This window comes from Ixodes scapularis, unplaced genomic scaffold, assembly GCF_016920785.2.
Source record: "Ixodes scapularis isolate PalLabHiFi unplaced genomic scaffold, ASM1692078v2 PGA_scaffold1__304_contigs__length_218370807, whole genome shotgun sequence".
In the NCBI taxonomy this organism is placed as follows: Eukaryota; Metazoa; Arthropoda; class Arachnida; order Ixodida; family Ixodidae; genus Ixodes; species Ixodes scapularis.
Window position 1 is genome coordinate 97349188 of NW_024609846.1, and position 15352 is coordinate 97364539.

The 15352-nt window shown below is 44.8% G+C and overlaps 1 protein-coding gene across 1 annotated transcript in view; it reads right to left on the reverse strand.

The window, feature by feature from the left end:
* Positions 1-5864: 5864 nt before the first annotated feature.
* Positions 5865-15352, reverse strand: part of LOC8040957 (beta,beta-carotene 9',10'-oxygenase) — a 115359-nt gene continuing 105871 nt past the window's right edge. The window contains exon 11 of the mRNA XM_040501238.2: positions 5865-12132. Coding sequence (XP_040357172.1) covers positions 11978-12132 — 155 coding nt within the window. The 3' untranslated portion in view covers positions 5865-11977. The remainder of the gene's footprint in view (positions 12133-15352) is intronic.

A 15352-nucleotide genomic window follows, 5' to 3' on the forward strand; every position in this document is an offset into this window, starting at 1 on the left:
AAAAAGGTAGCCCAGCGCTACAATGTACCGGTAGCTTTTTCAGCGCCCAATAAGATGGCGCGACTTTGTCGCCAGATCAATTCCCCACAGCCATCTTCAGATCCCTGCACTACCAAACATCGAAATAAGTACGTTGAATGTGCCACTGGCGTCGTCTATGAAATCCCCATGACGTGTGGGATGACACACGTGGGCCAGACGGGCAGGTGCGTCAATGATCGCACCCGAGAGCACGCTGCCTCTACAAGAACGACGCCTTCGGGGCACCTTGCAATTCATTGCAATAGATGCTCTTGCACCCCGGCCTTCAATGACACCAAGATTTTGGCTAGATACAAAGATAAAGTGTCGCGGGAATTACACGAGGCGTATGCAATTAGGACCAGAGACAAGAATTGTATAAGTGCCACGTCGGTATCCTTATCTACAAATGAGTTTGAATTTTTAAAACGCGGGCTGAGTAGATAGAAAAAAAAATTTTTTTTTTTTGTGTGGCTATATAACGTGTGAATTTTCAATAAACATCAGTTGAGAGTGCGCCTTGTCTTGTTTCCCTTCGTCTGTGTCCCTGTATTTTTTCGGCGCTTTTTGCTTGCATTGACCTAATACAAAAATGTTTTCACACCTAACCGATCCGTACACGCCGCCTCGCTGCGACATTCTCATACAGCTAATTACAGAGAACAAGCTAACCTGGGCAGTCGATGAAACGATTTGTCAATCAAACAATCTGTCGATGAAACATCGCGTGTCAATGAAACGATATGTCGATGAAACATCGCGTCGCGTTGAGGACGGCGCCGTTACGCGACATCAGGTCGATGTTGTAACGCGGTCGTGACGTCGCGCGCGTCGAGGACGACGTCGACCTGATCGTCGACGCTGACGTTGACGTCGACGCCCCACGCTTACGTCAAACGTCGCTATTACGTCATATTACTGTCGCCTTGACGTCGCATGACGTCAACGTTAACGTCGTTTTGACGTCGTGTGTTGTCGTCAACGTCGAGGTCTACGTCAAAGCGACCTTAATATAAAATCATTACAAAATCTTGACGTCGTATAACGTCGTCGCCTTCGCCAACGTCAACTTTGGCGCGGTGTCACGACGAAGTCCTGACGTCGTGTAACGTCACCGTCTTCGTCGACAATGACGTCGACGTCGTCGTGACGTCGAGTTGCGTTATGTCGACAACGACGTCGAGGACCTGACGCCAAGCGTCTTTATGACGTCGCGTTGACGACAAGAACGCCGTCGTCTTTACGTCGCGTGACGTCGTCGCCGTCAGCGTAAACGTTGACATCTACATCGTTGTCAACGCGATATGACATCAGAACGCAGTCTTGATGCCGAGTAACGCGCGTTTTCAACGTAGACTACGATGTGGACGTCAAGGCGTCGTCGTGATGTCGCATGGCGTTGTGACGAAACGTCAGGTCGCGGTGGCGTTATGTATTGACTTGACGCCTCCATGTCTGGTCGTATAAAAATATAGACCGTGGCATTATTGTTTCTATGGCCTCCACCTTCGTGCCGGTCGAGCAAGGCATTAGAACGCAACGCTTTTTCTTTCATAAGAAGGGGCGGATAAAATATATTCTGTATTAAAAATCATCTGCGCACTTGGTCAATAGCTTATATTGTAAAGCTCGTCTACTTATTGCTTTTGTAAATCCGAGTCACTTCGCTCGTTGTGCCCTCAAATTCTTTTTTCACATGCGGAGCTTCAGAAATAGCACTCCGGTGGCCCTACTCAACAACGTGCTTCTTGTTTCTCTTTTGACGGTCTCGGTGGCCGAGTGGGCTGGCTCACACCAGCTCGGAGTACTTGGAGCGAAAGTTCGCGCTGCAGAACCCAGGGATCCGGGGTATGATCCACACCCCTGCCCGTTTCGATCTGAATGAGCAGCGTACCGGCGTGCGGTCGTGCATCTTTACTGCGCGGTGCACGTTAAAGACCGCAGGCTAGCGGCTGTACTGCACTGTCGAGAAAAACTTTCGCTAAGTTTGCCGGGAAAATTTTCTGCTAAATTTAGCGGTAAACTTTTACCCTCGTGACGTCACGATCAGCATGTAAATTTCACTTGTGACGTCACACGTGACACGTGACGTCACAAGTTTCGCTGGTTTACCGCTCTAAGTTTACTCAAGCTCGTTGGTGGCGAGTGGCCGAGTGGGCTCGCGCACACCAGCTCGGAGCACGCGGAACGAACGCTTGCGCTGCAGAACTCAGGGATCCTTGGTTCAATCCCCCCATCCCAGCCCGTTTCGATCTGGATGAGCATCGTACCGGTGTGTGGTCGTGTATCACTACTGCGTGGTGCACGTTAAAGACTCCAGGCTAGCGGTTGTACCGCACTCGCTAAATCTCCAGCTGGGAGACAAGTCGCCCGTTGAGGCAGACTAAACTCTAGGCTGAATAAACATACACACACCCCGATTTATTTTTTTCGTTGCGGCGGATGAAAGTGATGTCTTGATTTTGGATTTGCCTGGCTTGTGATGGCTGATCATAGTCATCAAATTGTATTTAAATTTGGATTAAAGCTCGTGACTGAGCACAAGGATGTGGGGTAACGTGTTTTTTATAAGACGCCGAAGTTATTTATGAAAATATGCGCTTGCACTATAATATTTTGCGTGCCAATTACTTTACCCATCGTCATTGCAATCATTTTGGAGTCACAATAAGTTGTCCCGTGTAGCACCAACCACTGCACCAACACACTTGGAATGTGTTTCGACGGGTTGAAGTGCACTCGCTTGAAGTGCAGTAAACTAGCCCGTCTGACGGGTATAAGTTCTAGGCTGTATAACACAATTTTTTTTTTCAGTTATTTTTTGTCATCAGCGAAGCGCCGATGTAGTGCTGCTCACCTGTCGACAGCTACTTATCGTCTGCAATGTGCAACAATTTTGGCGGTGCGACACAGAACTGGTGAACCCTCCCGCCAGTACGCGCCTAACGCGAGGTCAGCACTATGCTTGTAGCGCTTCGCTGCATGTGTGAACAGCCCTTATTTGTGATTCACTGCAAGAACAAGAAAGAAAAACGGGAAAATTTTTGACACATGAATTCTTTGCGTGAGGGACAGAACCAGCACCACTTTTCCTGAACTCCTCAACCTCGAATTTCAGCCACCTTTCAATCTAGGGCACACGTGCGGGTCGTCTGCTACAATTAACATAAACGTTCTGATATTTCAGAGAATTAGTACGGTTTAAAAAGGTACAATAATCGTAAGGGATTTTAATTAGAACAAGACAAGCTCTAATTAACGAATCGTTGTTTAAATAGCCGTCCTCTTCTCTGAAACTTGTTTCTTGCGCACAGAGTCGAGCTTTATATAGTTCCATGATTTAAAATTATCTTAAACAAATCTGAATACGAATACAACGAAACCTGCCTTAAAAGGAAACGGTTTAGTTCCTATACCATATAACTAAACAAATAAAATCAGGTGCTAGAATGCCATCTGAGAACAGCAAGAATGCGCGAAGGGAATCTTTTGAAATTTTTTCAGAATCAAGTGCATGGTGTTTACGAAAACACTGCTGTCGTTGCACTTATCATATTTTTGTTGAGTTCCTATGTTTACCAGGGGCAAGCTCAACGAGATCATTAGCTTTTTTGAGGCTGAAGCTCTATTTGGCCCCTGCTTCGACAAAATTACTGGCCTATAAGGCCCGCTTCAGACAAAGCAATTTCAACCAGCAACTTGACGTCGCAACACCAGCAACACGGGCCGCCCGCGTTCACACGCAGCAACCGAATTGCTCCGACTTGCCATCATCATCATTAAATTTGATTTTTCTTTCATTATTTAGACGCCCAGCTACGCGCTAAAAACGCGTTCTTATATCTTTGAACGGCGTTGAGAATACTAACTAATTTTTCTGAAACTGTTTATTTCCGAAAACGATCCATTTCAAATCAGAGCTAAGTCTTTAGCTGTCATCATCGCCACCACAGGGGTGTCACGTAAAAATATCGCGTCTTTGATTGGCTGCAGCCGCTTCAACCGTCTTCGAATTGCTCCGAGTTGCTCGCTTGTTCGAGCCGGACCCGATCTCAGCAATTCGCGTCGATCTAGGGAAAGCTAGGGAACAACCCGCCAGCAACCTCAAAATTGCTGGAAAAGTTGCCCCGTCTGAAGCGGGCCTGAAGCAATAATTTGACCCAAATTTGAATACGCGAGCGTTGTGTGGAATCCACATCAAAATTAACTAATATCAAACCTAGAATCAAGTCAAAACAAAGCTCACCCGGTTCACCCTAAACGATTATTCTCCAGAAGGTAGTGTCTCCGCCTTAAAATAAAGACTTGGTTTTGCTTCCATAAGCCACACGACGCAAAATTAATCGCATGTGTTTCTCCATCAAGTTTACCATAGTAATTCACAGTTCAGAAATATTTACTGTCAAAAAGCCAATTATATTTCTTCTCGAAAGACAACACTTGTAAACTCCTTCAATTCCGTTGCAATAATAACTCATTCATGTTTTCTCTCTTAATATTGTCTATTACAGAATGAAATAACTTGCCAGATCATGTTGTAACCAACTTAGATATTACAGCGTTTCAAGAAATGTGCGTGCTTTTGTTCAATGGGTAGGGAATGTCTGATTATGTATATATATATATATATATATATATATATATATATCTTGTTTTCTTTCTGGTTAGATGAGATGTGGTTGTGTTAGTGTTCTTACGTTCTTTTTTGTATTGTAGTCCCATTTATTGCCACCCCTCTCATGTAATGCGTCCTCAAAAGACGCTCTTGAGGTAAATAAATGAAATGAAATGTTGCTGCGTTATAATGTGAAACTGAGTTACGACACTTCAAATTCATATTTCATGAATAAACAATAAAAATGTGAGTACAATATTTAAGAAAAAAGAGTAAGTATATAACCGCCCGATTCCTTTATCAATTCATTAAAAAAAAGTGAAAGCCGTTTACAACTCCCTGTAACGCCGAATTGGAGCGCAGCTCTTGAGGAGGAGGAGGGAAGGGTACTAAGGGAGGGTAGACCCCTCCTCCTCCTCCTCCTTCTCCTCCTTCTCCCCTCATTCTTTAATATGCTCCGGGGGGTCACCTGACCTCGGGGGGGGGGGGGAGGGGGTCACGTGACTTCGGGAGTGGGGGTGGAGGGGGGGTTACGTGACTTCGGGTAGGGGGGTCACGTGGGGGTAACCTTGGGGGTTACGTGACCTTGAGGTGACCTTAAGAGGGGTCACGTGACCTGGGGGTCACGTGACCTTGGGAGGGGTTACGTGACCTTGGGGTAACCTGGGGGTCACGTCACCTTGGGTGACCTTGGGGGTCACGTGACCTTAGGGTGACCTTGGTTACGCCGACGGTGACGGCGACGGCGACGCCGCTCAAGCCGGAAAAGGGCGCCTAAGAGCTGCGCTCTAAAATAAGAACGCGACTTGGATTCATTACAAGTTCAGAAACTCTGAATGCGTGGAAGCATGCCTTGAAAATATGAAAACTTGCACTTTCTTTTATTATTGTGCGTTAAGTTTTCACAAATGCATGTCATATTCTGCACTAAGACACTGATGATGAATTGCCCGATTATTTACAAAAAAAACACTATACGTGGCAAGCGCACAGGCGCGACATTCTCACTGCAAACAGGAGCGTTACCACAGGTTGGCGCCGAGGGAGCCTAAGTGGTAAATTTTGGTACCTGCCAGTACCTTTTCGAAGTAAAATGGGAAAAAGTGCCGAAGTCGTGTTTGTGCTAACAATGTGTTGCAATGCATCTCACGGAGCGAGGGGGGGAGAAGGGGGTGAAACTGAGGATGTGAGAAAAAAACGCACAGGAAAACAAAATGACACACGTCAACGAATACACGATCTTTATTAACGCTATTTATGAAGTGTGTGCATTTGGTTCATCTTTTGTTAGTGCAGCGACACTTACACATTTTTTACATTCACACGGTAGCGCGCGTTTTTTTTTTTTTTTTTTCAAAATCTAAAAAGAAAGCAACCAACCCTGGTCCCAAAGGTGCGTCGATTTATTACGTTATACAAACACTAAGAGGCCAGGTTATATTGTTTTTTGTTGTTTTTTTTGGCTTCGTGCTGTTCGACTGAATATTTAATAGTAGCATAAAGCCGACCCAGAACAAGAAGTGGTGGGGAACAATCCAAGAAAACAGAACAAAATCATCCCCCAAGTTGAAAGCTGACGGGCACCCGAAAATGTTTTCCCAAACACGCACTTAGAGTACGCTTTCAGAGGAAGTGGTTTGATGCAGAGGTTAAAAAGCAAACGTATTTCGATCCTCGTCATTGGTAGACAATGAGAAAATTTCAATCTGAAGAAAATGTGCCCTTTATTAATTTTCAAATAAATGATGTCATAAAATGATAAACTAGATATGAACAAGTTTGATTTTGGCGATTTCCCTTCAAGTTCAACGTCACCACAACAAGTGTATCAGACACCAAGCGAACATAAATATGTCTACAAGTTGAAAGTCACTAGAGTCATCTATTTGCAACTGAATGCTTAGCCTGATAATAGGTTTCTTCAGTCAAACTTAGTAGTGTCTCTTTCCGCTATACTCTGTCTGACCTAAACATGGAGTGCAGGGAGGGCTCTAAGCACAAGTCCTTGCCTTTAAGTGCGCCTGGACTGCGCAAACACTGGCGCAACTGAGCGCTCGTGCAGTAACAGCATCAGTTAAAGACAGACGCTCTTGCCTAAATCGTTTGCAGTGTGTCCACGTCAAGGCGAGACGAAATATCGCGCGTTCCTGAGAGAAGAAAACCGTGTTTTTCGGCACGGGTAAATAAACTATACATTGTAGAAAGATCAAACCCCGTGAGAATGTGACGCTAGTGGTTGGGATACAACGTGAAAGATTGAAAACATGACGTTACCCGGACCAAAATATTATTGACGAATACCTAGTTTTTCTATGAGTCGACGTCCAGTCAAGCGCAATATTTCCAAGACAAGAAATTCCATTGTAAGCTCGTTTAACATGTACTATCGCAGAAAGAAAAATAACAAGAATAGAATACCCCTTTCCTTGCTAGCAAGTGTTTTTCACTGAATTGGATGCTACTGTCACGTTTTATTTGCGTTTTATTCAAACCGCTAGCGCCATATTCTCACGGAGGGTAAGCTTTCTGTGATAACTAAGTTATTTAACCGAAAAAACAAAAAACAAAACACGGTTCTGTTTTCTCGGGAACACCTATATCATAGATGCCCTTTCCAATGTGCGCGACTTCCCGCAGCTACTCCGAGGTCGCCATAATTTGGGTCCTCACTTCAAGCGTTGATTGGACACGAATACGGGTCTCTAGGACACGAGTGCTGCGTGAGTGCTCGGGGTGAACTCGGACCCAATCATCACTTCGTGCCGGAAGCGATGGCGAGAATGCGGCAGCCGCCAGTGTTTCTTGATGGACCTTTAAAACGGGTCTATTGTCTAAAACCTTTCTAACCAAGAATATGCGTCTGCAAGTTTGACCTCAAGCATCAACAACTCCCCAAAGAACATTACATTTGAAGCCATACCGTCCCTTTCACTAGGGAAGGCTAAGTAAAAAGAAAGCGGTATTATTAGTAGAGTCCTCACAACTCGAATGTTTTGCACTATTAAGCTGCATGCAGCAGCTCCGCCTTAGGACTTCCCTTAGAAACGTGATTCTGTGCATCCACTCTTCGATACATCACAAGGAAGTGAAGAAGAAGCAACCGCCCATGACAGTAGGAAGGAAAGAAACACGAGACCTGCCCTCGAGTACATAACGCCGGAACTGTCGCAAGGCATGTGTTTGCGTGGCGAGGGTCAACAGCAAACGAAGCTGCGTGTCTGGTCCCTGTGACGAGTTAAAGGCAAGCGTTATCGAGAAAAATAGAACATCAAAAGCGTTGAAGAAGAACGATAAAACAACAACAGCGTATTCAACCGTATATAGTAACAATCTGTGTAATGGCGAAAAAGACAGAAAACATTTGGTATGTGACTAGGCGGGGAATGCGAACGATATCGCGCCTGAATGACGTGTTTTACAAACTGACAGAGCGATAGTTTAACTCGAATTTTCTGTTTATCGTATATTTTCTGATAAAGGAAACTACATGAACTTACTTAGCTGCCTGACGGAAGTGAACCGGTTGGCTACATTATTTTGGCAATATGGGATCTGGAGTAGATTCTCCGCTTCCAGCATGGGCTGGTGGCCTCTATCGTGTCTGGCTTCGCGTGCGCCAAAGTGTTATAGAAGGTGGAACGCTCGCACTGGAGGGAGCATCTACCGCTGATCTTAGGTTGCAACAGACTATAGCTACGCGTTACATACCGCAAGCAAGCTGAGCTAACGTGAGTTCACGTTCAGCGTTGACGAAGCACAGACAAAAATTCTCCCACATACAATGGTTTGTCTAAAGAACTTCAGATAAACCATGGTATGTTGGCTGGTACCAATCCGCTTGTTGGCACTCAAATTGGCTCCAGGTTTTACCAACAATTGCGACGAACATTTTGACCCGCTTTAGTTTCGCTTGCTTTCGACGCTTGGCCTTTCTTTTGAGATATCTTCGACAAGGGTTTCCGATTTCGCGCTGTGTGCATTTTGACGTAGAACCGAACATTGATGTTTTAGTGCGCCTAACGCGTGCTAAAACCTTCTAGCTAACTTTGTGTTTGCTAGGAAGTTACTTCCTTACAAAAGCCATGCGTTGTGCGTCCACGTCATGTGAGTAGCTCAGTTAAAGTATTATCACGTTGTTAGCACTTCTGTAGCACACAAAAACAGAAAGGGAGCAAGTATAATAATAAATAAACCCTCGGTTGCTTTGGTGATTAAAAGGCCTATCTCGCCATCACCCGCATGTGGTATCAAAATGCCACTCGAAAGTTTCTTGCGGAATAAGCAAGAACGCATTGCAATGTCCATGCAATATCTCAGCGTCCTCAATAGCATTGCAAATTAAATACCGTAACGAGATGCGCATATTAATTGATTTTCTAGAGTAAAATCATGCAACCATTGCGAAGCAATGATGCTGTGCTCGAAGATGACAATGCAAGAGCTAATCAACCACCCGAGGTTAGAGTGCCCGCTCTCTTGACATTCGTGCTCTCCCGCACTTTCATAGCAAAACATTGTAAATGAATTGAAAGACAGCGATATATACGCAACTCACGACTAAATGTGAAGGTGATGTCAAACACTCTACGAGTGAACATGCATTCCACTCCACTTTTTTGCAATAAACAGCGCGTCTACAGCCACAGATTCTCCCTTAGCGGTAGGGACGTCGTGCGTCCACGAACGCATGTGCACCGCGCTGTCCACGCTGTTGCACAGTCGCGCGACGTCGAGGCAAAAAGTTATGGCTGGCGCAGCGCGACACTGGGTTCGCCAAAAACAGCCCAAAGGAAAAACCCCAGGGTGCGGCGCATCCAGCCGTTCGATTTACGCAAAACCTGTACGCGCTAAGGTCTTTTGGGTTTTGCAGAGTGAGATGCATTCCTCCAGTAAAGTATTCAGTGATCGTTATGAACCAGGGGAATTACAAGCGGGTAGACAGAAAAAAAGGAACCGAATCCTAACAAGGTCCGTGTCCTTGGTCACTTTTTTCTCTTTATAATTGATCGAATAGAAGGTAATGAACGCGCCAAGCTCATCATTATTACGTAAATATTCAAAAAACAACTGCGCCTAGTATCGAAGTTAGGCATTCTCCTTCGTGGTGCTTCTTTGAACGTATTGAAATACAACATAAATTATACTGGAAAGAGAGCTTGTCAAGATTGGAGTTGAACATGACGTGATATTACATTTTTGCGGCAGTAAGCTTCCTTCCATTTGTGTTCACGCGGTGTAGACAAAGCACAGCACTCACTCTGGAAAACACTCTTCTATATTCGACTTACACCTAAAAAAACGCTCATGTTGTCCCTCTATCCTCTAATGGCAAGGCTTTTCGATTTTAGGAGAGTAGGCCACATTTTAAACACGCAAGCACTCCTACAACGGTGAGTGGTACTACTCTAGTAAACATTTTCCGCAAGTAATTTACTATGTATGCTGCGTCATTGTTTATTTGCAAGGTGCATGATATTTAAAAGATGTGTAACGTTGTAGCGAACAGGAAATAAAAACGATGACGGTAAAACAGATTTGCGAATAAAAGTGTATGTGTTGAACTATGTTTGTGCACTGCGTGTTTTCTCGCTGTATTTTGTTCACGTTCGTGTGTACAAGGTTTGTCGACCGCGGAACCTTGGCCTGAAAGTTCTCCTAGATGTTCCAGTCATTTAGTTTTTTTTTTGTGTTTTTTTTTTTTAATTTTCTTATTCGATCAAATAAGATGAGAGGACGCATTCCTGCAAATATGAAGACGCTTATTTAGCATAAAGTTGACATCGCGTTGAGATCAAATTTATATCTCTTAAAAATAGATTCATTAATTGAAAAGATTATTGGTAGATCATAAAAATGACGTGGGATATTTATTGCAAAACCCACCCTTAACTTTACGTGGACTTGTCTTGGTCGCGCAGAAGAGACAGGCCCATAGTTAACAGGACTCTTAAAAGCGTTGCGACTACAATCTTTCAACTCTACGTTGAAAGAAAAAAATTTTAAATCTTCTAATAATTTGATGCAATCACTACTGGGTTGTTTTTTTCTTCGCGAAGTAAAAAAAGAAAAAAAAAATTGTATGGTGTTCGTATACAAATATTTTAAAGGTCCGTGCAACGATATTTACTTGAAATGTGCCAGTAGACAGATGAGAATTCCTGCTGATCGGAATTCAATGCAAGAGACTTCAAGTCTTTATGTGCGCGACTTTGGTTCCCGTATGACTGGATAAAATGAAAGACAAACAATATGGAATGTTTTTGTCCATATCAAAGTAGGATAGAGCGCAGAGTAAGATAGTAGCGAACACGGTAAATAGAAAATACCAATTGGAACATACTCTAAAAAACGATGAGTACCTCATGAAACGAAGGCACTATGCTATTTGAACAAAACAAACAGACTTTTTTAAAATTAAATCCACGAACAGCATGGCAGTATGGTCTTAACAGGCCATCTATCGAAGGATACGAAGAACATACGGCCACCTAGCTGGAAACACGGCTAACTTCCTGAACAATTTCCGTGAAACATGCAGAAACACTAGGATCTTCGAGTTTAAAAGATAGGTTCGCAGAATATTTAAATGGTGCCCTTGTTCTGACTGAACAAGCAGTGCCATGTAAACGTAAAGCTTGAAGTTTTATATGTAAAGGTACAAGAAGGGCGCGAAAACAACATGTTTCGAAACATTGAAGTAGTCCTAACGGCTATTTTTCAGTTCTGTAATCTCCTTTGTCCTTGTCACCACTTGGATGACACCATGTCGTAGGTACTTGCGCGTGCGGATAACGCCGACCGTTGCGGCCGAACTCCTTAACAATAGAGCAGTACTACGTTGGAGCAGGCCCTGTAACCACACATAACAAACTGTTGTGGGATGTTAGGTACTTAAGTGCCAAACAGGACCGAAAGAAGGATATGTCGATCAACTTGTCTGCTCTATACTACTACATTTATAATAAACTTGCCACGCGGCGAATAAGCGCATGCTATTTTTTCTTGCTTTGTATTTCTGACAAATATCTATTTGGAATAAAACAAAATCCTCGAAGAAAAATCTTTCTTTGCAGTGCGTACTGCGTTGGCTTTCGTCACCAGTCGCTTAAGCCTCATTGAACTGCATACGCCTTCTGAAATTGAATAGTCCATCGACATTACGAAATCCCGACACATATCTGGAGTGGAATCGGTACAATGAGCGTACCACATCAGCACAACAAATTAAACACCCACAGAAAACGTCCACGATGAAAGCAGAAGTCTGGATGATTGAAGCAACACACGTTAGGCGAGGACAACGGCGTGTCGACGCTTCTTCATAACGGCGCTTCGGCGGAGTTAGCTCTTGACGAAGCAGCCGTGGATGGAGGTGCAGGCACGGACGTCGGGAGGAACCTCAGCGCGGGCAACTTCGGTCAGCGTCTTGGCGTCCAGGACAAGCAGGAAGTCGGGCCTGGTGTAGTCCGTGTCGTTCACCACAGTCAGCAAAACGCCTGCGGTACCAACAGTGCAGTGTGAAGTGGTGGACCACAGCCTCATCTATGCAGCTCTCCACTGCTTATCGCACCAGGTGAAAAATGACTAGTTACAGGGTTGTGAACGACATCCCAGCGACGACTCGCGCCCAGTGACGCCCATTGAGTGGGCGTCTGACCTTCCGCTGAAAAAATGGACTGCACAAGCTCAGAACGCGTTTCACAGCCCAATAAGCAAGGATGGCAGCGCGCGGAAGCCTTGTATTGGAATAGTTTAACAGCACATCGCGAAAAGAGCCAACCTAAATGGGCATAGGGAAAGAAACGAACAGAAATAAAAGGGGATTCGGGAACTGGCCGCTGGCGAGCTTTCCTTCAAGAGGTTATCTAACTGTTCGGGATAAACGTTTTTTTATTCCTGTCGATTAGTTGTGAGAAACGTGTACGCATCCGGTTGCGAAGAGGCTCTCCTATCACGCAGGTTGTAATTTTTTTATATAAATATTTGCGTTTAAATGCATCACCCTAGTTTCTTGCATATTAGGTAGAGAACAACTTAAAATTAAAACAGTGGCTGGGTGGCCCACTCCACCGCCCAATTAAAAAAGTATGCATTTAACCATTTATTCATTTATGGCGCTTAAGATGGCAATTAAGCATTTATATAAAGAAATGTAGGGCAGATTAGATTTACTAAAAAACAGGCCTGTCATTGACCTAATACAACATTCTATATCTCTTCACATTGAAGTCGAAACGCCAAACAACTATTTATGCGTTGTTCTTTTTCAAAGGATCTAACCTGGAACAAACATATTAATCACGTCCAATGCATCCAAAAAAAGCTTGGTTTCGTAAGGCAGACTGCGTCAGGCACACCAAGCTACAAGTCTGCTTCCTAATAAAACAATTGTAATACCAAAACTGGATTATGGAAACGTCTGGATTATGAAAGCGTCATCTGCAATCCACACCACTATCTCACCTTTCGAAGTGGTGTCATTAAAAAGTTAAGCCACCCGCTTTATCTTCAGTAACTACTCATACCTAGTCAGTGGGACGAGTTTAAAAGAAAAGATGGGATTGCCTTCTTTACAAATATGACGTAAATATTCTCGCTTGTTGTTGTTGTTGTTGTTGTTGAGTGTTGTTACACACGGGAAGAGGGGATGCCTGCACGTAATGTTAGCCTCCTTGGGCAGGGGCAAGACTCGCACAGGCGGGGAAAGAGGGTGAGAAAAGAAGAGAAGAGGGGTTGGGGGGTGATTTGGTCACCAATCTCTGGATGAGTAGGGTCGAATCAGGAGGCTATTTTCTTGAGGGAGAGGGGACACTGCAGAACTGTCTTCTGGTATGGAGATCACAAATTAGTCGATGACAGTTGAGACGAGAAGGCGTGGCTGGTCTAGGTGGCGGGCCGGTGGGCTAGAGGCGCGTTGCAAGTCCAGTGGCTTTGAGGTACTCAAGAAGAGATTTATAAACAAGTTCTCTTCTTCGTCGACCTCCGGTAGGAAAAAGGATTTCGTTCTTTTGAGTCACAGTTGTGCTTCCACTTAGGATGGTGGTAAAAAAGGACCGTCGAGCTTGATCGTAGTGAGAACAATTTAGGAGGACGTGGTCAAGGTCCTCTGGCACATTGCATTTGGCACAGTTGGGTGTACTAGACCTGGAGATCTTGTGAAGTGTCGTTGATGTGTAGGCGCAGTTTGCACGAAGGCGATGGAGCAGCGTGGAATCTGATCTGGTTAGTTTTGACTCGGGGAGCGATGGAGGAGGATTCCCGCTTGCAACTTCTGTATGGGGGTGACGCATTATGGTAATTAATTTGCACAGTCTGCGCGCTTCGCAATAACGTGGAATGAAAAGACTGGGTTCTTCTTCCTTGTGTGCCTTTGAAGCAAGGGCATCGGCGCGTTCGTTGCCGGGGATACCCATATGTGACGGAATCCATTGAAAAGCCAACTGCCACCCTCGCATGCAAAGTTTTCGGGCCTTGTCGGCCACACATTGGGCCAGAAAAGGAGCTTGGTCTGAAGCTTCCAAATTGGATAACGCACTTCGAGAGTCGGAGAGAATAACAGTCTTGCAAGGATTGAGGTTGTGAAGCGCATCTAATGCCGCTGCTAGTGCAGCCAGCTCCGCTGTCGTGGACGTGGTTGCGAAGTTGAGGCGGTGTGATGCTTCGATTCCGGCATCGGGAATGACGAATGCCGCTGTAGATGTTGCAGTTGTGGGATTCGTTGACCCGTCAGTAAACACTTGGAGCCAACCATTGTACGTGCTTGTCAGTTGGTCAGCTACAAGCGACCTTCCAACAGTGGCTGAGATAGAATTCTTCTTCGGGAAATAAGGAAGCGTTTCTTCTACAATGTACAGCGGTTGGGTTATGAAAGGTGCCGGAGGAAAGTAATGGCTATTAGGAGGTCCAATTTGTAAATTAAATTCTTGTACACATCGACCTATCTGCGAATCAAACCGCTCTTCAATGTTGGACAGCAGTGATGTCGCAGATCGTGCTCCATACATACGAGTGATATGATTCATTGCTCTTATTCTTATATGCATAGCTACTGTTTGATCCTTGGCCTCTACGAGTGTCGCCGTATTGCCCGCGAAGCGTGGCAGTCCAATGCACTGACGGAGGGCAACACGGTGAAAACGTTCGAGTGTGGTCATTTGATGAGCTCTGATTCTGATGAGAGGTAGGCTGTATAACATTCTTGAGAGGATAAGGCCACGATAGAGAATCAAAAGTCCCTGAGGAGGCAGTCCAGATTTCTGGCGATGGAAGTGACGGAGCACAGTTAATAATTTAGTGCACTGCGTTACAAGTCGTTTTATCTCGGGTCTCCATGTAACGTGGTCATCTATTTCCATCCCCAAGTATCGGTACGTTGAGACTCTCTGGATCGGTATTCCTTTAATGGTTGGCGTATTTGCAACTTTGCGGTTTGGATGTCGACCAGGGCGGTAACAGAGGAAGGCTGTTTTGCTTGTAGATAAAGTAAGTCCTAGTTCTTCTAGAGTAGAAGTCGTGCTGTCAAGAACTTTCTGAAGCCTTTTGCCGATGGTCCTTGACAGTCTGGATGGACCGACACATCAAATTGCCACATCATCGGCGTATATCGTCATGTGAACTGTTGTACTGGACGTTTCTGCGGAGTTTATGCATAGCGGAAGTTCTGCCATGGTAAGGTTAAACAGAAACGGGCTCAGTACACTTCCTTGGGGAACGCCT